This window comes from Hyla sarda, chromosome 7 (genome assembly GCF_029499605.1).
Source record: "Hyla sarda isolate aHylSar1 chromosome 7, aHylSar1.hap1, whole genome shotgun sequence".
Taxonomy (NCBI): Eukaryota; Metazoa; Chordata; class Amphibia; order Anura; family Hylidae; genus Hyla; species Hyla sarda.
The window spans coordinates 27034301-27057340 of NC_079195.1; the positions used below are offsets into that span (position 1 = coordinate 27034301).

Consider the following 23040-nt stretch of genomic DNA (forward strand, 5'->3'; position numbering starts at 1 on the left):
AAACACTATGCATTTTTTTTCCATAAATAAATAATATTAAAAAAAAACGCATAGGGTTCCCCGTATTTTTATTCTCAGCCAGATACCAACCAAGCAGCAACAGCCTGACATTACCAGAGTGGGTGAGGACCATTGTTACTGGCCTTCCCCAGCCTAAATAACACCAACCATGTTACTGCCTAGGCCCAGGAGTGCCATTTTTGATGCTCCGGGCCTGTTGGTACTGGCTCTTGCCGGCACCTCTGTGGTGGTGGGTACCGGGGTAATAATTGGTGGTTAGCGCTAGCTATTTTTGGGGCTTAGAGCTAGCTGTTTTTGGGGCTAACGCTAAGCCCTGATTTAGTAATGGATTCCGTCAATAAGATGGCTTCCACTACTAAACCTGAAAATTCAATAAAAAAAAAAACATTGGAGAAATTATTTGATTTTAAAAAACACTCCCCCACAGCCCTCATTAGCCATTTTATTAAAAGAAAAAAAATCGAATTTATCGCCGTAATCCACCAAATCTGCCGCAATCCTCTGCATACACAGATCTGAAACAGCCTTTGGCTGTCTGGGCATGTTTGGAGTTGTAGTTTAGCAACAGCTGGAGTCTTCCTGTCTGGGAAGACACTGGCAGAAGGGTCTGTTCACATTATACAAAACGTACAATGTGAACAGAGTCCATACTTACCACTCTGCCTCCCGTATGTAGCTCCACACCCTGATTATGTCATCACTAGGGGGTGGAGCTACATGGACCCAGCAGGGACAGGGAGCGAGGGAGGTAAGGGGACTTTGTCTTCTGTATACACTATATATACAGCTATACCGCCAAAGGGGCTATAGGAGCAGGGAGTCCTGTCAGTCTGGTGATAGGATTCCTGGCTCCTGTATAGAATACACGGGTACACTATGCCCCCCTGTATTCTATACGGCCTGGGCATATTTAGTTTGAGCATACAGTACTGTATAACAAGTTATGTGCCCCCTATAGGAGAATATGCTAGGAGATAGCTTTCTTACCACGTAATAGAATATGACGCTTGTCCAGTCTTTCATCAGGTCGCTTCTGCTTATGTTATATTCCACTCGTATGTTGATTTTTATTCCACATAAAATAGTTCCAAAGATGGGCTCCAGTCTTAGCAAGCTCATAGCTTCACTGTAATAGGGGCGCACAATCTGCTCCACATTAGGAATATTTCTAGAGCTTATATATCCCTGAAAATGGGTTGTGAGAGAGAGAACATGTTAGCTGAACCTCTAAAGGTAACAATAGAGACAAAGCTATTATCTTAATAATAAATACATGGCGGCTAGATTTCCCTGATCTAAATCTGTACTCATACATTTATTCAAAATTCTTCTCACTTTTTTGTCTCAATATATGCTAAATATTAAAGAGGAAGGTCCAGCTCTTTACTTGTTATCCCCTATACAAAGGTTAGCAAGTAAGTGTCTAATCACAAGGGGTCCAACCACTGGGACTCCCCACGATCACCTGCACAGTGCTTGCTCCGGCTTTCCTTGTGCGAAGAGCTGGGTCGCCACTTCCCCTCCAGACATCGGGTGAGCCGGAGATACACGAGTATATGTACAGCAGAGGTCAGCAGAGAGCACTGTGGTCGTGACAGAAGAGAAATCAAAAAAGAAAAGCATTTCCTCTGTAGTATACAGCCGCTAATAAGTACTGGAAGGGTTAAGAATTTTTTTAGTAGAAGTCATTTACAAATCTGTTTAACTTTCTGGCACCAGCTAATTAAAAAAAAAAAAAAAAAAGTTTTCCACTGGAGTATCCCTTTAAAGGGATACTCTACTGCTAAACATTTTATCACCTATCCAAAGGATAGGGATAAGATGTCTGATCACGGGGGTCCCACTGCTGGGGCCCCCCGCGATCTCCCGCAGCACACAATGTTCTAAATAAATGCCGGGTTCCTGCGGCAGTGGTCGTGACGACATGGCCACACCCCTCGTGTCATCATGCCACCCCTTGTGAAGTCACAATCATGGCCTCCGGCTCCGAGTTTAAGGATCAACTGTAAAGCCACAAACTTCCCTAAGGGTATGTTCACACTGAGGAATTGGAGAGGAATTTCCACGAGTAATTCCGCTCGCTTTTTCCTCTCCAATTCATTCAGCAGTGCCAAACCCCATTGATTTGAATTTAATTCCACTCCTCAGTTCATACTGAGGAGTTCCCGCATATGAAATTCCGATGCGGAATTCCGTTTTGCATGAAGAATGAACATGTTCTTTCTTCATGCGGGATCCGCGTCTGCATTCCCATAGACTGCAATGGTGATCATAATATAATACATTATAACTTGTTCTGTACTAAGGGAACCTCGCGAAGGGCCACAAAAACAATGAACTTTAGGAAGGCAAAGTCTGAACAACTTGGAGAAGCCCTTAACAATATAAAATGGGATAATGTCCTCAAAAACAAGAATATTGACAATAAATGGGAGACTTTTAAGAATATTTTAAATTCTAACTGTAAGATGTATATACCGTATGGGAATAAAAGGGTCAGAAATAAAAGAAAACCGATGTGGATGAATAAAAACGTTAAGGGGGCAATAAATGAAAAAAAAAAAAGCATTTAAACTACTAAATCAGGACGGCAGTGAAGAAGCATTAAAAAGCTATAAAGAAATATGTAAATTATGTTAAAAAAAACTGATAAAAGCCGCAAACATAGAGACAAAAAGACTCATTGCTCAAGAGAGTAAAACTAACCCCAAAATGTTCTTTAACTATATAAATAGCAAAAAGGTCAAAAATTTAAGTGTAGGCCCTTTAAAAAATGATGAGGAAGAAATTATAGATGTGGATCAGGAAAAAACTAATATATTAAACAAATTCTTCTCCACTGTATTCACTGAGGAAAATGAAATGCCAGTGTGATAAGGTAAACTCCCCAGTACAGGTCACCTGTCTAACCCAGGAAGAAGTACAGTGCCGCTTACAAAAAGTCAGAATAGACAAATCACCAGGTCCATATGTAGTGATGTCGCGAACATAAAATTTTCAGTTCGTAAACGGCGAACGTGAACTTCAGCAAATGTTCGCGAACCGGGCGAACCGCCATTGACTTCAAAGGGCAGGCGAATTTTAAAACCCACAGGGGCTCTTTCTGGCTACAATAGTGATTTAAAAGTAGTTTCAAGGGGACTAATACCTGGACTGTGGTGTGCCGGAGGGGGATCCATGGCAAAACTCCCATGGAACTCTGGTTTTAATCCATAAAGGGCATAAATTACCTATTATTCCTAAATTCTTTGGAATAACGTATTTTAGCCCCCTTTAGGCATCACATAGTTAGATCCCCCCCTTTAGGCAGCACATAGATTCCCCCATATTAGGCAGCGCATAGTTAGAGCCCCCCTTTAGGCAGCACATAGAGCCCCCTTTAGGCAGCACAGTTAGATCCCCCCTTTAGGCATCACATAGTTAGATCCCCCTTTAGGCAGCACATAGATTCCCTCATATTAGGAGGCGCAGAGTTAGAGCCCCCCTTTAGGCAGCATATAGTGAGAGCCCCCCTTTAGGCAGCACATAGTGGGATTTGAACTAGTGCTGGGCGATATGTCCTAAAATTAATATCACAGTATTTTTTTTTACTATCGTGGTATCACTGTATTACCACCTGTCCCTCCCCCCTCCGCCACCCCACGAGCGCGATCACTACCATCACCGCTAGCGTGGTCCCTGTGCCCACTAGCAGTGTCAAATGTGCCCCCCACGAGTGCTACCATCACCGCTAGCAGATTCCCTCTGTCCACTAGCAGTGTCAAATGTGCCCCCCGCAAACGATACCATCACCGCTAGCGGGGTCCCGGTGCCCACTAGTGGTGTCAAATGTGCCCCCCCGCGAGCGCTACCATCACCACTAGCGTGGTCCCTGTGCCCACTAGTGGTGTCAAATGTGCCCCCCCCCGCGAGCACTACCATCACCGCTAGCGGAGTCCCTGTGCCCACTAGCGGTGTCAAATGTGCCACCTGCGAGCGCGATCGCTAGCATCACCGCTAGCGGGGTCCCTGTGCTGCGTTAGCTGCGCGCAAGGCTTTTAAATCTGTTCCCGTACCCTAAGAGCTGACAGGGACGGGGAACAGAGCCGCGCTCGGAATTCTTGTGACACCGCTAGTGGGCACAGGGACCCCGCTAGCGGTGATGGTAGCGCTCGCGGGGGGCACATTTGACACCGCTAGTGGGCACCGGGACCCTGCTAACAGTGATGGTAGCGCTCATGGGGGGGCACATTTGACACCGCTATTGGGCACAGGGACCCCGCTAGTGGTGGGTATTGATTGTGCTCGCGGGGACACAGTAAATGGATTAGCCGCGCTGGGCTCTACAATTCATCCGGAGGGTGGGGGAGGGGCCCGACCGGTATAGCGGTATGGGCAAAAATCCATACCATGGGAGAAAAAAAAACCGGTATCTGGTTCATACCGGTATATCGCCCAGTGTTACGCCGAACGCTCCGGGTCCCTGCTCCTCCCCGGAGCGCTCACGGCGTCTCTCTCCCTGCAGCGCCCCGGTCAGACCCGCTGACCGGGAGCGCTGCACTGACATTGCCGGCGGGGATGCGATTCGCATAGCGGGACGCGCCCGCTCGCGAATCACATCCCAAGTCCCTTACCCGTCCCGGTCCCCGGCTGTCATGTGCTGGCGCGCGCGGCTCCGCTCTCTAGGGCGCGCGCGCGCCAGCTCTCTGAGACTTAAAGGGCCAGTGCACCAATGATTGGTGCCTGGCCCAATTAGCTTAATTAGCTTCCACCTGCTCCCTGGCTATATCACATCACTTCCCCTGCACTCCCTTGCCGGATCTTGTTGCCTTGTGCCAGTGAAAGCGTTTAGTGTTGTCCAAGCCTGTGTTACCTGATCTCCTGCTATCCATATTGACTACGAACCTTGCCGTCTGCCCCGACCTTCTGCTACGTCTGACCTTGCCTCTGCCTAGTTCTTCTGTCCCACGCCTTCTCAGCAGTCAGCGAGGTTGAGCCGTTGCTAGTGGATACGACCTGGTTGCTACCGCCGCAGCAAGACCATCCCGCTTTGCGGCGGGCTCTGGTGAACACCAGTAGCCACTTAGAACCGGTCCACCGGCACGGTCCACGCCAATCCCTCGCTGACACAGTGGATCCACAACCTGTAAGCCGAATCGTGACAGTAGATCCGGCCATGGATCCCGCTGAGGTGCCGCTGCCAAGTCTCGCTGACCTTACCACGGTGGTCGCTCAGCAATCGCAGCAAATTGCCCAACAAGGACAGCAGCTGTCGCAGTTGACCGCCACGTTACAGCAACTTCTGCCTCTGCTACAGCAGCAACCATCTCCTCCGCCAGCTCCTGCACCTCCTCCGCAGCGAGTAGCCGCTCCTAGCCTCCACTTGTCCCTGCCAGACAAATTTGATGGGGACTCTAGACTCTGCCGTGGATTTTTGTCTCAATGTTCCCTGCATATGGAGATGTTGTCGGACCTGTTTCCTACAGAACGGTGTAAGGTGGCGTTCATAGTGAGCCTTCTTTCAGGAAAGGCCTTGTCTTGGGCCACATCGCTCTGGGACCGCAATGATCCAGCCACAGTCCAGTCCTTCTTCGCTGAAGTCCGTAGTGTCTTCGAGGAACCAGCCCGAGCTTCTTCTGCCGAGACTGCCCTGCTGAACCTGGTCCAAGGTAATTCTTCAGTAGGCGAGTACGCCATCCAATTTTGTACTCTCGCTTCCGAATTATCTTGGAATAACGAGGCTCTCTGCACGACCTTTAAAAAAGGCCTATCCAGTAACATCAAGGATGTGCTGGCCGCACGAGAGATTCCTGCCAACCTGCAAGAACTTATCCATTTGGCCACCCGCATTGACATGCGTTTTTCTGAGAGACATCAGGAGCTCCGCCAGGAGAAAGACTTAGATCTCTGGGCACCTCTCCCACAGTATCCTTTGCAATCTACGCCTGGGCCTCCCGCCGAGGTGGCCATGCAAGTGGATCGGTCTCGCCTGACCCAGGAAGAGAGGAATCGCCGTAGGGAAGAAAATCTTTGTCTGTACTTTGCCAGTACCGAGCATTTCTTGGTGGATTGCCCTATTCGTCCTCCACGTCTAGGAAACGCACGCACCCAGCTCACGTGGGTGTGGCGTCTCTTGGTACGAAGTCTGCTTCTCCACGTCTCACGGTGCCCGTGCGGATTTCTCCTTCTGCCAACTCCTCCCTCTCAGCCGTTGCCTGCTTGGACTCTGGTGCCTCTGGGAATTTTATTCTGGATTCTTTGGTGAATAAATTCTGCATCCCGGTGACCCGTCTCGTCAAGCCGCTCTACATTTCCGCGGTCAACGGAGTTAGATTGGATTGCACCGTGCGCTACCGCACAAAAACCCTCTTAATGTGCATTGGACCCCATCACGAAATGATTGAATTTTTCGTCCTTCCCAACTGCACCTCTGAGGTCCTCCTCGGTCTGCCATGGCTCCAGCTTCATTCTCCCACCCTTGACTGGACCACCGGGGAGATCAAGAACTGTGACTCTGCTTGCCACAAGAAATGCCTCTCCCTCCCAGTCCCGTCAGGCAAGCCTCAGTGCCTCCTCCTACACCTGGTCCCCCCAAGGCTTATCTGGACTGTGCCTTGCCTCCTCATGGCCCCCGTCCTGGTGACACCCTGCCCCGTGCCAAGCTTCACCCTCTGCCCTCCCTCCCCATTCCCACTCCTGCTGTACTGCCTGCCTTTGAGGAAACCCTACTATCACTCCCGGTGTCCTCGTCCCATGTGCAGCAGTTGCCGGACAAAGAAAGGGGGAGACCTAAGGGGGGGGGTACTGTTACGCCGAGCGCTCCGGGTCCCTGCTCCTCCCCGGAGCGCTCACGGCGTCTCTCTCCCTGCAGCGCCCAGGTCAGACCCGCTGACCGGGAGCGCTGCACTGACATTGCCGGCGGGGATGCGATTCGCATAGCGGGACGAGCCCGCTCGCGAATCACATCCCAAGTCACTTACCCGTCCCGGTCCCCGGCTGTCATGTGCTGGCGCACGCAGCTCCTCTCTCTAGGGCGCGCGCGCGCGCCAGCTTTCTGAGACTTAAAGGGCCAGTGCACCAATGATTGGTGCCTGGCCCAATTAGCTTAATTAGCTTCCACCTGCTCCCTGGCTATATCACATCACTTCCCCTGCACTCCCTTGCCGGATCTTGTTGCCTTGTGCCAGTGAAAGCATTTAGTGTTGTCCAAGCCTGTGTTACCTGATCTCCTGCTATCCATATTGACTACGAACCTTGCCGCCTGCCCCGACCTTCTGCTACGTCTGACCTTGCCTCTGCCTAGTCCTTCTGTCCCACGCCTTCTCAGCAGTCAGCGAGGTTGAGCCGTTGCTAGTGGATACGACCTAGTTGCTACCGCCGCAGCAAGACCATCCCGCTTTGCGGCGGGCTCTGGTGAACACCAGTAGCCACTTAGAACCGGTCCACCGGCACGGTCCACGCCAATCCCTCGCTGACACAGTGGATTCACAACCTGTAAGCCGAATCGTGACACCCAGCACTAATTTGAACCCAAGGCCCCAGTGCTGAAAGTCAGCAGTGCTAACCTCTGAGCCACCATGCTACCCTTACCATACATCTAATATGCACAGTTGCTAAAATGGACAGAACTGTGACATGAACTGACTGGTTTTATTTCACAGCCAAAAAAGGTTTTTTTTTTAACAACTGTCACACCAAATGTGATTTGCACTAGGGTGACACAATTAGCCCTGCAGGCAAAAAAAACTCACAACTGTGACGTGAACTGACTGGTTTTATTTCACAGCCAAAAAGGTATTTATTTATTTTTTAACAACTTGAACAACTGTCACACCTAATGTGATTTGCACTAGTGTGACAATGAGCAATAAAGGTTGCCAGAGGAGTTCCCCTTTTAAGCAGAGGTCCCCAAACAGGGTGCCTCCAGCAGTTGCAAGACACACGGACTGAACTTATAGCCCTTTTTATACTGTAGTTAGTTGTTTGAAGGAAATTAAGTTTTACACCGGAGTACCCCTTTTAACCAGCAGTTCCCTCCCAACCAGGGTACCTCCAGCTGTTGCAAGACACACGGACTGAACTTATAGCCCTTTTAATACTGTAGTTAGTTGCTTGAAGGAACTTATGTTTTACACCGGAGTACTCCTTTTAACCAGTGGTTCCCTCCCAACCAGGGTGCCTCCAGCTGTTGCAAGACACACGGACTGATATTTGAGCCCTAAAAAGGGATTTTTGGGGTGCTGTCCTTAAAGCAGATGTTAGACTAGTTCTTTAGGAGTAGAGTGGACCGTGAATACACCACCTAGCAGCAACCTAGCTATCGCTTTCCCTATTACAGCAGGAGCAGCTTCTGTCCCTCCACTTTCTAAGCCTGCAGCATGCCAAATGAAGGTAAAATGGCGTCCGTGCAGGAGGTAGGAGGGTCTGGAAGGGAGGGACTGCTGCTGATTGGCTGTAATGTGTCTGCTGACTCTGACACACAGGGTCAAAGTTTACCGCAATGTTAAAGTATAGGGGGCGGATCGAACTTCACATATGTTCGCCCGGCGATGCGAACATGCTAAGTATCCAGATGGCATTCACCCCCGTGTTCTAAAGGGATTAATTAATGTAATAGACAGACCCCTATTTTTAATATTCATGGACTCTTGTGACAGGGAAGGTTCCCCAGGACTGGCGCATAGCAAATGTGTTGCCAATATTTAAAAAGGGGTCAAAAGTTGTCTCCGGAAATGACAGACCTGTTAGTTTATCCTCCATTGTATGTAAATTGTTGAGGGTTTTCTAAGAGATGCTATTTTGGAATATGTTGATAAAAAATAAATGTATGACTCCATATCAGTATGGCTTTATGAGAGATCGGTCCTGTCAAACTAACCTGATCAGCTTTTACGAGGAGGTGAGCTCCAGACTGGGTCAAGGGGAATCCCTGGATGACGTATATCTGGATATTTCTAAAGCATTTGATATGGTGCCACATAAAATATTGATACATAAAATGCGAAAGATTGGGCTGGGGGAGAATGTGTGTAAGTGGGTAAGTAACTGCCTCAGTGATAGGAAACAGAGGGTGGTTATTAATGGTACTTATTCTGATTGGGTGACTGTTACTAGTGGGGTACCACAGGGGTCAGTCTTGGGTCCTGTTCTATTTAATATATTTTTTAATGACCTTGTAGAGGGGTTGAATAATAAAGTAACAATCTTTGCTGATGATACTAAACTCTGTAATGTGGTAAACACTACAGAGGACAGCGCACTGTGTATAGTAGATAACACAATAGAGGACATTGCACTGTTACAAATGGATCTGGATAGGTTGGAGGTTTTGGCTGAGAAGTGGCAGATGAGGTTCGACACTGATAAATGTAAGGTTATGCACATGGGGTGGAAAAATCCGGGCTGGGATTATGTATTAAATGGGAGAACACTTAGGACGACTGACATGGAAAAGGACTTAGGAGTCTTAGTTAATAGTAAATTTAACTGTAGTGACCAGTGTCGGGCAGCTGCTGCCAAGGCAAATAAAATCATGGGGTGCATCAATAGGGGCATAGATGCCCACGACAAGGAGATAATTTTACAGCTGTACAAATCACTAGTCAGACCACACATAGAAAATTGTGTACAGTACTGGGCACCAGTGTACAAGAAAGATATAGTGGAGCTGGAGAGGGTTCGAAGACGTGTAACCAGAGTAATACGGGGAATGGGAGGACTACAGTTCGCAGAAAGATTATCAGAATTGGGGTTATTTAGTTTAGAAAAAAGAAGGCTTAGGGGAGACCTAATAACTATGAATAAATATATCAGGGAACCGTACAGAGATCTCTCCCATGATCTATTTATACCCAGGACTGTATCTATTACAAGGGGGCATCCTCTACGTGCAGAGGAAAGAAGGTTTCTACACCAGCACAGATGGGGGTTCTTTACTGTAAGAGCAGTGATACTGTGGAATTCTCTCCCGGAGGAGGTAGTCATGGTAAACTCTGTAAAAGAGTTCAAAAGGGGCCTGGATGCATTTTTGGAGAGTAATAACATTGCTGGTTATGTATACTAGATTTATAGGGACAGAACGTTGATCCAGTGATTTATTCTGATGCCATATTTTGAGTCGGGAAGGAATTTTTACCTCTAGTATGAGTATGATTTTTTTCCTTCCTCTGGATCAACTAAGTAGGAACTCATTAAGGATGTAAGTTGAACTTGATGGACTCTGGTCTTTATTCAACCTTATGAACTATGTTACTATTTTACAAATCTCAGCACTGCATAATGAGACCCTAAAAGCTATCACATTGCAATATCTAGCAACTTGGGCAAAGCAGTAGGCTGACCTGTATTTTAACATAAACATGCATTAAAAGTGTGGAGAAATAGGCATCTAGGGCCAAGTTAGGGGTATTTATTGGTAGTTTAACATAAATAGAAGCTGAAAAAGTTGAAAGTAAACATGGAATACCCCTTTTTAGGCCCAGGTGGTTGTATTTTCTGGGTTTAATTCCGTTTCAAAGTATTTTATTTAAGGATACAACAAAACACAATCATATACAATCATAGCAAGTATCCGTATTTTCTCTTTACATGTACAACATAAACTTATAAAATAAATGTCCTATCAGTAGGAGCGCAATCATCAAGGACAAAAAGAGACGTGATTGTACATAAACAAATAACATTGTTGCCCGGTTAGCTGAGAGTGCACGTGCTGTCCTGTGGATCAGAACAAATTGTAGCTAAACAAGGAAAAATTAACATTTCGTTTTCAACCAGAAAAACAACTTACAACATTGAAGAACAAAGACGGATTATGAAGCAAGCAAAATTCCATACAGTAGGTCACAGTGCGAGTTACAGTGAGTATATACAATAATTGAGCATAGTAAACCTTGAACCAGCGTGTAGTCTGTGGCAAGGAGAAAAGATAAGAGGGAGGAAGAGGAAGGGGGAGGGAACAAAGAGAAAAGGAAGAAAAGGCTAGAGAAAGGTTAAAGTGAGCCTATGTGATTGGCTGGTTGGAGCCTCCATGTAGTCATATTACTGAGTAAATAGGCATTGAGATTATGGAGCGTATTCCATCCCAGTACGTTTTCCACCAACACCAAATATCCCTGAATTGCCGAAATTCAAGGACGTATGCATAGTTAATTGGTACGGCCTCACCTGGAATATGCTGTTCAGTTTTGGTCGCCTGTTCATAAAAGGGACACTGCGGAGTTGGAAAGGGTGCAGAGACAAGCAACTAAACTAATACGGGGCATGGAACATCTTAGCTATGAGGAGCGATTAAAGGAGTTACAATTGTTTAGTCTTGAGAAGAGAAGTTTAAGGGGGGATATGATAAACGTATATAAGTATATAAATGGCCCATACAAAAAATATGGAGAAAAACTGTTCCAGGTTAAACCCCCCCCAAAGGACGAGGGGGCACTCCCTCCGTCTGGAGAAGAAAAGGTTTAGTCTAAAGGGGCGACACGCCTTCTTTACTGTGAGGACTGTGAATTTATGGAACGGTCTACCTCAGGAACTGGTCACAGCAGGAACAATTAACAGCTTTAACCCCTTAAGGACCGGGGGTTTTTCCGTTTTTGCATTTTCGTTTTTTGCTCCTTGCCTTTAAAAAATCATAACTCTTTCAATTTTGCACCTAAAAATCCATATGATGGCTTATTTTTTGCACCACCAATTCTACTTTGTAATGACGTCAGTCATTGTGCCCAAAAATCTACGGTGAAACGGGAAAAAAAATAATTGTGAGACAAAATTGAAAAAAAAAACGCCATTTTGTAACTTTTGGGGGCTTCCGTTTCTATGTAGTACATTTTTCGGTAAAAATGACACCTCATATGTATTCTGTAGGTCCATACGATTAAAATGATACCCTACTTATACAGGTTTGAATTTGTCGCACTTCTGGAAAAAATCATAACTTCATGCAGAAAAATGTATACGTTTAAAATTGTCATCTTCTGACCCCTATAACTTTTTTATTTTTCCGTGTATGGGGCGGTATGAGGGCTCATTTTTTGCGCCGTGATCTGAAGTTTTTAACGGTATCATTTTTGCATTGATAGGACTTATTGATCGCTTTTTATTCATTTTTTCATGATATAGAAAGTGACCAAAAATGCACTATTTTGGACTTTGGAATTTTTTTGCGCGCACGCCATTGACCGTGCGGTTTAATTAACGATATATTTTTATAATTCGGACATTTCCGCACGCGGCGATACCATTTATGTTTATTTTTATTTTTATTTACACTGTGTTTTTTCTTTTATGGGAAAAGGGGGGTGATTCAAACTTTTAATAGGGAAGGGGTTAAATGATGTTTATTCACTTTTTTTTTGCACTTTTTTTTTGCAGTGTTATAGGTCCCATAGGGACCTATAACACTGCACACACTGATCTTTTACATTGATCACTGGTTTCTCATAAGAAACCAGTGATCGATGATTCTGCCGCATGACTGCTCATGCCTGGATCTCAGGCACTGAGCAGTCATTCGGCGATCGGACAGCGAGGAGGCAGGTAGGGGCCCTCCCGCTGTCCTGTCAGCTGTTCGGGATGCCGCGATTTCACCGCGGCTATCCCGAACAGCCCACTGAGCTAGCCGGCATGCTTTCGGTTTCACTTTAGACGCGGCGTTCAACTTTGAACGCCGCGTCTAAAGGGTTAATAGCGCGCGGCACAGCGATCAATGCCGCGCGCTATTAGCCACGGGTCCCGGCCGTTGTTAGAGGCTGGGCCCGAACCGCTATGACGCGGGGCCACGCCGTGGCCCCGCGTTATAGATCGGGAGTGGACACATGACGTTCCAGTACGTCATGTGTCCTTAAGGGGTTAAAACAGGGTTAGATACATTCCTGGAACAAAATAACATTAATGCTTATGCAGAATTATAAAACTACATCCCTTTCCCTTATCCCCTTACACCCTTCCCTTCAATTCCCTGGTTGGACTTGATGGACGTATGTCTTTTTTCAACCATACTGACTATGTAACTATATGTCATAGTTGCACATAGTTCATTTAGTGAAGGAATGGTAGGGGATTTCCAATATCTAGTAATAACTAATTTAGCGAAAACTAAGATTTCACAAATCAGGTATTTAACAGTGGGAGGGAACCGCTCTAGGCCTATTAATAGTAGTGCTAGACTCGGGGACAAGGTTACACGAGATTTGGTGACTGCTTTAACCCCTTAAGGACATAGGGCGTATCCATACGCCCCCGTTTCCAAGTCCTTAAGGACCGAGGGCGTATGGATACGCCCTGAGCATTTCCGGCCCCCACCGCTAGCCGGAGGGGAGCCGGAGCCGGATGCCTGCTGAAATCGTTCAGCAGGCATCCCGGCATATAGCCCAGGGGGGTCATTATGTCCCCCCATGTCGGCGATTGCCGCAGATCGCTGGACAATTCAGTCCAGCGATCTGCGGCAGATTCCGGGTCAATCGGGTCTCCAGTGACCCGATGACCCGGAATTACTGGCTGATCGGGGCCGTCAGAGACGGCCCCGAACAGCCATTGCCAGCAGGGGTGAGGTGGCACTGGTGCCACCTCACGATCGCCCTGATTCGTCGGCCGGATTACCGGCCGACCAATCAGGGCGCCTGCTGTGGGTGTCACTCGCGCAACCCGCTCCGCCCCTCTTCCGGAGGACGTGAGCGGGTGCGGGAAGACGACCCCCGGTGCTGGGGACCCCGATCCCCGGCGTCCCTGTTGGGATCGGGGCCCCAGGAGCAGCGGCGGCGGCGGAGACGACGAGGTACTGACCTGTGCTGCTGGATCGTTGGGGGTGAGTGACAGCCTCCTGCTGTTGCTTAGCAACAGCTCCCAGCATGCAACAAGGGCATGCTGGGAGCTGTAGTTATGCAACAGCAGGAGGCAGACCACCACAACTCCCAGCATGCCCTTATGGGCATGCTGGGACTTGTAGTTTTGCAACAGCTGAAGGCACATTCTTTCTATGTAAAAGTGTACCTTCAGCTGTTGTGTAACTACAACTCCCAGCTTGCACAATCAGCTAAAGTGCATGCTGGGAGTTGTAGTGGTGCATCTGGTGGTTGCATAACTACAACTCCCAGCATGCCCGTTGGCTGTCGGTGACTGCTGAGAGTTGTAGTTTTGCAACAGCTGAAGGCACACTGAGTTAAGTAGTAAACCAGTGTGTCTCCAGCTGTTGCATAACTACAATCCCCAGCATCCCCAGCCAATGTAGTATGCCTCCGGCTGTTGCATAACTACAAGACCCAGCATGCCCTTCCGCTGTCCGTACATGCTGGGGGTTGTAGCTTTTGCAACAGCTGAAGGCACACTGGTTGCAAAACACTGAGTTTGTTACCAAACTCGGTGTTTCACAACCTGTGTGTCTCCAGCTGTTGCAAAACTACAACTCCCAGCATGCACTGATAGACCGTCCATGCTGGGAGTTGTAGTTTTGCAACAGCTGGATGTTCCCCCCCCAATGTGAACGTACAGGGTACACTCACATGGGCGGAGGATTACAGTAAGTATCCGGCTGCAAGTTTGAGCTGCGTCAAATTTTCTGCCGCAGCTCAAACTGCCAGCGAGAAACTACTGTGAACCCCCGCCCGTGCGACTGTACCCTAAAAACACTACACTACACTACCACAAAATAAAATAAAAAGTAAAAAAACACTACATATACACATACCCCTACACAGCCCCCCTCCCCTCCCCAATAAAAATGAAAAATGTCTGGTACGCCACTGTTTCCAGAACAGAGCCTCCAGCTGTTGCAAAACAACTACTCCCAGTATTGCCAGATAGCCACTGACTGTCTAGGCATGCTGGGAGTTTTACAACAGCTGGAGGCCCCCTGTTTGGGAATCACTGGCGTAGAATACCCCTATGTCCACCCCTATGCAATCCCTAATTTAGGCCTCAAATGCGCATGGCACTCTCACTTTGGAGCCCTGTCGTATTTCAAGGCAACAGTTTAGGGCCACATATGGGGTATCGCCGTACTCGGGAGAAATTGGGCTTCAAATTTTGTGGGGTATCTTTTGCTATTACCCTTTTTAAAAATGTAAAATTTTTGGGAAAACAAGCATTTTAGGTAAAAAAAAAATTTTTTTTTTACATATACAAAAGTCATAAAACACCTGTGGGGTATAAAGGTTCACTTAACCCCTTGTTACGTTCCCCGAGGGGTCTAGTTTCCAAAATGGTATGCCATGTGTTTTTTTTTTTTGCTGTCCTGGCACCATAGGGGCTTCCTAAATGCGGCATGCCCCCAGAGCAAAATTTGCTTTCAAAAAGCCAAACGTGACTCCTTCTCTTCTGAGACCTGTAGTGCGCCAGCAGAGCACTTTTCACCCCCATATGGGGTGTTTTCTGAATCGGGAGAAATTGGGCTTCAAATTTTGGGGGGTGTTTTCTGCTATTACCCTTTTTAAAAATGTAAAAATTTTGGGAAACCAAGCATTTTAGGTAAAAAAAAATAAAAAATGTTCACATATGCAAAAGTCCTGAAACACCTGTAGGGTATTAAGGTTCACATTACCCCTTGTTACGTTCCCCGAGGGGTCTAGTTTCCAAAATGGTATGCCATGTGTTTTTTTTTTGCTGTTCTGGCACCATAGGGGCTTCCTAAATGCGACATGCCCCCAGAGCAAAATTTGCTTTCAAAAAGCCAAATGTGACTCCTTCTCTTCTGAGACCTGTAGTGCGCCAGCAGAGCAATTTTCACCCCTATATGGGGTGTTTTCTGAATCGGGAGAAATTGGGTTTCAAATTTTGGGGGGTATTTTCTGCTATTACACTTTTTAAAAATGTAAAATTTTTGGGAAACCAAGCATTTTAGGTAAAAAAAATATAATTTTTTTTTACATATGCTAAAGTCGTGAAACACCTGTGGGGTATTAAGGTTCACTTTACCCCTTGTTACGTTCCCTGAGGAGTCTAATTTCCAAAATGGTATGCCATGTGTGTTTTTTTGCTGTTCTGGCACCATAGGGGCTTCCTAAAGGTGACATGCCCCCCAAAAACCATTTGACGCTCCTTCCCTTCTGAGCCCTCTACTGCGCCCGCTGAACAATTAACATAGACATATGAGGTATGTGCTTACTCGAGAGAAATTGGGTTTCAAATACAAGTAAAAATTTTCTCCTTTTTACCCCTTTCAAAAATTCAAAAATTGGGTCTACAAGAAAATGCGAGTGTAAAAAATGAAGATTTTGAATTTTCTCCTTCACTTTGCTGCTATTCCTGTGAAACACCTAAAGGGTTAATACACTTACTGAATGTCATTTTGAATACTTTGGGGGTGTAGTTTTTATAATGGGGTCTTTTATGGGGCATTTCTAATATGAAGGCCCTTCAAATCCACTTCAAACGTGAACTGGTCCATGAAAAATAGCGAGTTTGAAAATTTTGTGAAAAATGTCAAAATTGCTGCTGAACTTTGAAGCCCTCTGGTGTCTTCCAAAAGTAAAAACTCATAAATTTTATGATGCAAACATAAAGTAGACATATTGTATATGTGAACCCAAAAAATATATATTTTGAATATCCATTTTCCTTACAAGCAGAGAGCTTCAAAGTTAGAAAAATGCAAAATTTTCATTTTTTTCATCAAATTTGGTGATTTTTCACCAAGAAAGGATGCAAGTTACCATAACATTTTACCACTAAGTTAAAGTAGAATATGTCACGGAAAAAGAATCTCGGAATCAGAATGATAACTAAAAGCATTCCAGAGTTATTAATGTTTAAAGTGACAGTGGTCAGAATTGCAAAAAACGCTCCGGTCCTTAAGGTGAAAAAGGGCTCGGTCCTTAAGGGGTTAAGCAAGGTTTCCCCACCCTTCCAGTAGGTTAAGATATTCGGGCAATCCCATAAAATATGTGATAAAGTACCCTTTTGAGTGCAGCCCCTCCAACACACATTAGGACATGTGGGGTACATGTGGTGTAGCCGTGTAGGTGTGTAGTACCATCTGAGATGGGTTTTCATGGCAGCCTCTATTTGCGACATATTTTGAAGGGATTTAGATATATATTTACACGCAGACGCCCAGTCTGCGGGGGAAAGGACAACATTGAGGTCCAGTTCCCAGGCTTTCATCATGGGTGTGAGTGTGAGTTCACAGTGTAAATCCAGTTCAGAGTATATTGGTTTTAAACCTGTACTCCTAAGAGAAAAGAATCGGACTAAAGATGTGTTCAATAGTGGAGGGTTTCAGCTTTGTACAAAGTGTTTGATCCTAAGATAGGAGAAGAGCAGTCTCGGTGGGAGGTGATAATTAACTGTGTTGCAGGGGTGAGTATGGGGTAAGGGTGTTCCCATCATATAATTAATTAATCGTGACAATGTTACACTGTAGCCATGGGGACAAGTCTAGGTCTGGGTATAGCTGGTTGTAGCACCGATAATGGGGCTTATAATTTACTTGTTGAAGAGGTAGCAATACTCATGGAGTGGCATAGTTCCCAGCATTTAAGTCCAGAAAGGGACAGGGGAGATAATGTAGGTAGAGGCGTAATGTCCCATGCATACATAAACAATAGGGCCTTGGGAGTGACTCCTTGTGCGTAAAAACATTATATCGCAACCCAAGGGACTGCTATGTTATTATCCCATAAGGGACGTAGATGAGAAACTAATGTGGCCAAATAGTATCTGCGTTTATCGGGAATCCCAAGACTGCCCACTCCTTTATGTTTGGTGACTATTGAGTGTTTAATTCGGGGCTTAGATCCTTCCCATATGTAAGAGGAGATCAATGACCTAACCCAAGAGACAAAGGAGAGAGGGACAGAAATAGCTAAGATGCGGAACAGGCATAACAGTTTGGGCAGGGTGGACATTTTGAAAGCCGCTACTCTGCCTCACAAGGAAATTTCTACTTTGCCCTTTGTAGTAAGTTCTGCCTGCAAAGATTGGAGAAAAGGGAGATAGTTTGTAGAGTAAAGGGTATGTAGCCAGGGGGTAAGCATAAATGCCCAAGTATTTAATACCACTAGGCTGACAATCCAATTGGAAGCGTGATTTGAGGGAGGCAAGGGAGGCAGAGGGGAGGTGAAGGGGTAATACTTGTGATTTTAGGTGATTCAATTCATAATAGGATATTTCTCCAAATCTATGTAATAGAGATAACACTGCTGGGAGAGAACTATCTGGATGAGATAAAGTTAGAAGTATGTCATCGGCGTAAAGCGATATAACATGGTTGTGGCTCTCTATGTGTATGCCCTGAATATCTGTGGCTGACTGTACCGCCTGGGCCAATGGTTCCAGAGAAAGAACAAATAAAAGAGGTGACAAAGGGCACCATTGACGGGTCCCATTGGTCAGGCGGAAGGAGTCTGATAGTGTCCCATTTGTAAAAACATTAGCAGTAGGGTGTGTATATAGAGCTCTGATCGCTGAAACTATTGGGCCATCAAATCCCATTGTGTCAAGTACCCTAAAAGCGTATGTCCAATGAAGGAGGCAAACACCTTTATTAGTGTCTAAGGCAACCAACAAGGCGTGTAAGTTGTGTTGATTAATGTAGTATATGAGGTTGAGGGCTCTTTGTGAATTGTCCGATGACTGACGATTTTTTACAAAACCAGTCTGGTCTTCTTTAATAAGGTATGGTAGGACCTGAGATAATCTAGTCGCTAGTAATTTGGTGTAGATCTTAATATCACAGTTTAAAAGGGATATGGGGTGAAAATGTTGTGGGGTGTCGGGGTCTTTTCCGGGTTTGGTTAGGGTGACAGTTAACGCCTTTTGATTTTCTTTGGGCAGGAGACCTAGATCTATAGTGTGTTGGAAGAAGCTTTGCATGGGGGTTACCAGAATGGGAGAAAAGACTTTAAAGTATTCGTTAGTCAGTCTGTCTGGACGCGGTGATTTCCCCGTTGGAAGGAACTTCATGGTGCGGGTGACTTCCTCAATAGTGGCAAGGGAGTTTATGACGGAGAGGTGTTCAGGTTGCAAGGAAGGGAGCTTTACTGAAGAAAGTTGTTTATGTTTTCTAACGTCGGCTAAGGGGTAGCTCTATCCTCTTTCAGATTATATAAAGACTCATAATAGGCTTTAAATCGTTTCGCTATTTCCTTCGGGTGTGTCAACTTGCCCGACTTATCCACATTCCATAGGAAAGGGATTTTAGACTTGGCTTGTTTTCGCTTAAGTGCAGAAGCTAGAAGTTTGCCTGCTTTGTTCGAGTAAGTATAGTAATTAGCTTTGACCATTCTAAGCTGTTGCTCATGATCAATAAACAACCTCTCTCTAAGGGCGGCCCGTAATTCAATCAATTTTTATGTGCTGAGGTTTGGCAAAATTTATTCAAGGATACTATATCTTGTATATCCTGAAGTAGCTTATTAATTTCAGCCATTCTGGCAATTTTCAATTTTGAGCCAGCCTGATACATGTGCCCCGGATGAACACCTTATGAGCATTCCAGACATTAACCATAGAGGTGGAAGTGGAGGCGTGAATAGCAAAGTACTCACGTAAATCAGACTCCAACACTCGTGAATGGACGGGATGGTGCAGCATAAATTGGTTCGTACGCCAAAGGTACGTTAGAGGAATGTTTGTACTTTCTCTGACAGTGATCATCACCGGTGCATGATCTGACCACTTGATCTGACCAATATTGGAGGAAAGGGTATCCATTAATAATGATCTATCCAAAAGGAAGAAATCCAGTCTAGAATAGCTATTATGAGCTGACGAGAAGAAAGTATAGTCCCTCTCGCCACTATGTTGGGCTCTCCAGACGTCGAACAAATCAGCACCATGTAGAATTTTTAGAAAATCAGAGGAGCCTGAGTGAGAACCGGCCGTGCAATCCCATTCACCATCCACCACAGTGTTGAAGTCTCCACATAATAATAACCTGCCCTCCCGGTGCCTCTCCACCTTTTTAAGAATTTTATTTAGAAAGCGTCCCTGACCTCTATTGGGAGCATAAACTGATACAATAGTGTACTGTATATTATTAAGGGTCCCTACCACGATAACATATCTACCCTGAGGGTCCTTGATACAAGTTTTCAAAGTAAAAGCTATAGTGTTCTTGAAAGCTAAACACACCTCTAGTTTTGGAGGAAGCATGAGAATGAAAAATATTAGCATAGTTAGAATGCTTAATTCTATGGGCATCTCCATGCAGGAGATGCGTCTCCAGAATACATAATACAACAGTAGATAGCTGTTTCATTTCAGACCATAGCATAGCCCTCTTGTAGGGGCTATTAAACCCCTTGACATTAAGAGAAACAAGTTTCAGTACCATGGTAATGTATTAAACAATGCCCAACATACAGCAAGGAAGAAAGTACTGCAGTGCCTCAGGAAGTGCTTGAAGGAAAATGATCCACCTATAAAAGAGTAACAGAAAACACAACAAAACAAGACAACAAGAAAGAAAGAGAAAAAGAGCCAACACATAGTGACAGTGTGGAAGATCCTGCAGAGCATTGTCTCTGCAGACAACTTTTCAGGGAGCATAGTCCACTTGTGCCAACATAGCCAGTCAGACCAGTCCATGCTTGAACCGCTGGTGTGGACTCATCTCACCGATCCCACTGTATACCATGCCGAGTCCACTCTAGTCGGTGGAGAACGAGATGGAGGTGCGCTGCTATCTCCAGGTAGTTGCCTTTTAGCTAGCAGCTGATGACCTTCTTCGACAGTCTTAATAACATGCAATACATTATCCTTCTGAACTAAGAGATTGACAGGGAATCCCCAACGATACAGGATCTTATTTCTTCTCAGGACTGAGGTTATAGGAAAAAACTATCGCCTTTGCTGCAGGGTAGCCGCTGAAAGATCGGTGAAGAGAGTTATATTTACAAAGTCCCCAGACAGTGGGGGAGCTTTCCTTGAGGAGGCCATAAGCTCATCTTTGAGGTGGAAATAGTGCAGTCTAGCCAATACATCCCTAGGGACTTCGTCTGCTAGATGATTTGGTTTTGGCACTCTGTGTGCCCTATCAATGGTGAGATCAAGCGGAGTACAGTTAGGTAGCAACTTTTTAATGAAGTCCTGTATGAACCGCTTTAGAGCGGAGGGAGGAACAGATTCCGGTATCCCTCTAAACTTAGCGTTGTTCCTGCGGGACCTGTCCTCCAAGTCCGCCATCTTGGCCCTCATGGCAGCAACCTCTGACTCCAGCTTATAGTGTGCATCAATTAATGCATTGTGGGAGGCAGCGTATTCACCCATTTTTGTTTCAGCATGACAAACTCTCTGCTTCACCACAATGAGGTCTGTTTTTACAGGTTGGAGCATAAAGGCAACATCTAAATGGATTGATTGCTTTAAAGCCACCAGCATGTTTTTTTAGAGTTAACTCCGTAATAGGACCATCACTAGTGGGGTGGCTTGCCAAACAGTCCGCCACACGAGGTACATAGGAAAGAAACACCCTTGGAGTATCTTCGTCCTCCTCTGTATCATGGATGTACTGGTGTTGTTTCGCTGGGCTTCCAGACAGGGGAGACGTAGGGGCTGAGGAAACAGCCCTGTCCGCGCTCCTATGAGAACCTCCCGCTCCCGGCAGAGGTCTCCCGGAGGGAGACGCAAGGGCCTCTGGCGGTGAGGATGGAGGCATCGATGAGCTTCTGCGGTCCGAGTGCGTAGTTGGTAAGTGCTTATCCATGCTGTGGCGGGAGGTAGAGGACTCAGAGGCCGCCGGTGAAGGGCCGGCGCTGTCTTGAGAGTCTAGCGGGTCCACCGGGAGATAAAAGTCCGTAAGTTTGCAGAGTTTAACGCCAGATTTTCCTCTCTTTTTGTTCCTGGAGGACATAGCTGTAGATAGGGATCAGTTTGCTAGGCAGAATATCGCTGTGGAGAGTCCACAAATCGCTTTAGCGGTCACTTAAGCATGGAGCTCTTAGTCTAAGCAGCCATCTCTGGCAAGCGCCAAGCCACGCCCCCTTCTGGGTTTAATTAAACATATTGTATTTCCACCTGTGTTTAAAGGGGTATTCCAGTGGTGAAAAACGTATCCCCTATCCGAAGGATAGGGGATAATTTTCAGACCGTGAGGGGTCTGACCGTTGGGCCCCCCCCCCCACGATCTCCTGTGCAGGGCCTTGGCTCGCTGGCCAGATAGCGGGTGTCGACCACCACACAAAGGGGTGGGTGACACGCTCCCTCAATACAGCGCTATGGCAGAGCCGGAGATTGCCAAAGGCAGCTCTCCAGCTTTGCCATAGAGTTGTAATGAGGGGCATGTTGGCCGCCATTTTGTGCGGTGGTCAACACGCCCCCTTCCCTTGAGCTGCAGGGGCCCCTTACAGGAGATCATGGGGTGCCCCATTGGTTGGTCCCTCCGCGATCTGAAACGTATTCCCTATCCTTAGGATAGGGGATACGTTTTTCAGCGCTGGAGTACTCCTTTAACATCAATTTGCATTAAAAATGTACCAAGTGAAAGTTGACTGTCAGTTTCTCTGTCACTTGGCTACTTGGTGAGTGCCCAATCGCCCTAAAACTAATAATAAACTCCAAATATTTTTGAATTTATTAAAAATTCAATTACATTTATTAAAATGAATTTCAAAATGTATTTTAAAAAGTCTCTTAAAAGGTATGGTTGGCAGAGGTAGGGGTAAAGGAAAGAGCGCCCCTGCCATGTCCTCAGCCAGTAAGAATGTAGGTGACCGTACCAGCACTGTGGGCACCATCCATTTTTCTAGGCCCAGTACAGGTAGCAGCAGCCCAGTGCCTGATGGTAGTAATAGGAGCAGCAGCAGGAAAAAAAAGGTTGCCCCTGTTTTCCAGGGGTCGTGTGGTTTTGGAGGATAGTACAGCTTTTGTGAACTGGTTGACTTATTCTTGTTCTTAGAAGAGTCTGTCCATATGACATTAAGCCAGGTGTCAGTGGATTCCTCATTATCTACAGTTTCATGATGTGGTGGAAATATCCATGCCAGATGCTCTGTTAATCATCTCTGTCTTTGCTTCCTCCCCTGAGTGCTAAGCAGAAGGGAAGCATTAGCCATGAGAAGGAGTTGTGTGAGGACCGTCAGCCTTTGGAGCATGTTGCAGAGGTAGTGG

At 46.2% G+C, this 23040-nt stretch overlaps 1 protein-coding gene across 1 annotated transcript in view; it reads right to left on the reverse strand.

Annotated features, from left to right (window-relative positions):
• The window catches only part of LOC130283382 (alpha-2-macroglobulin-like protein 1), a 454342-nt gene that overhangs the window by 426488 nt on the left and 4814 nt on the right, over positions 1-23040 (reverse strand). The window contains exon 2 of the mRNA XM_056532791.1: positions 1009-1206. Within this exon, the coding sequence (XP_056388766.1) occupies positions 1009-1140 (132 nt within the window). The 5' untranslated portion in view covers positions 1141-1206. The remainder of the gene's footprint in view (positions 1-1008; positions 1207-23040) is intronic.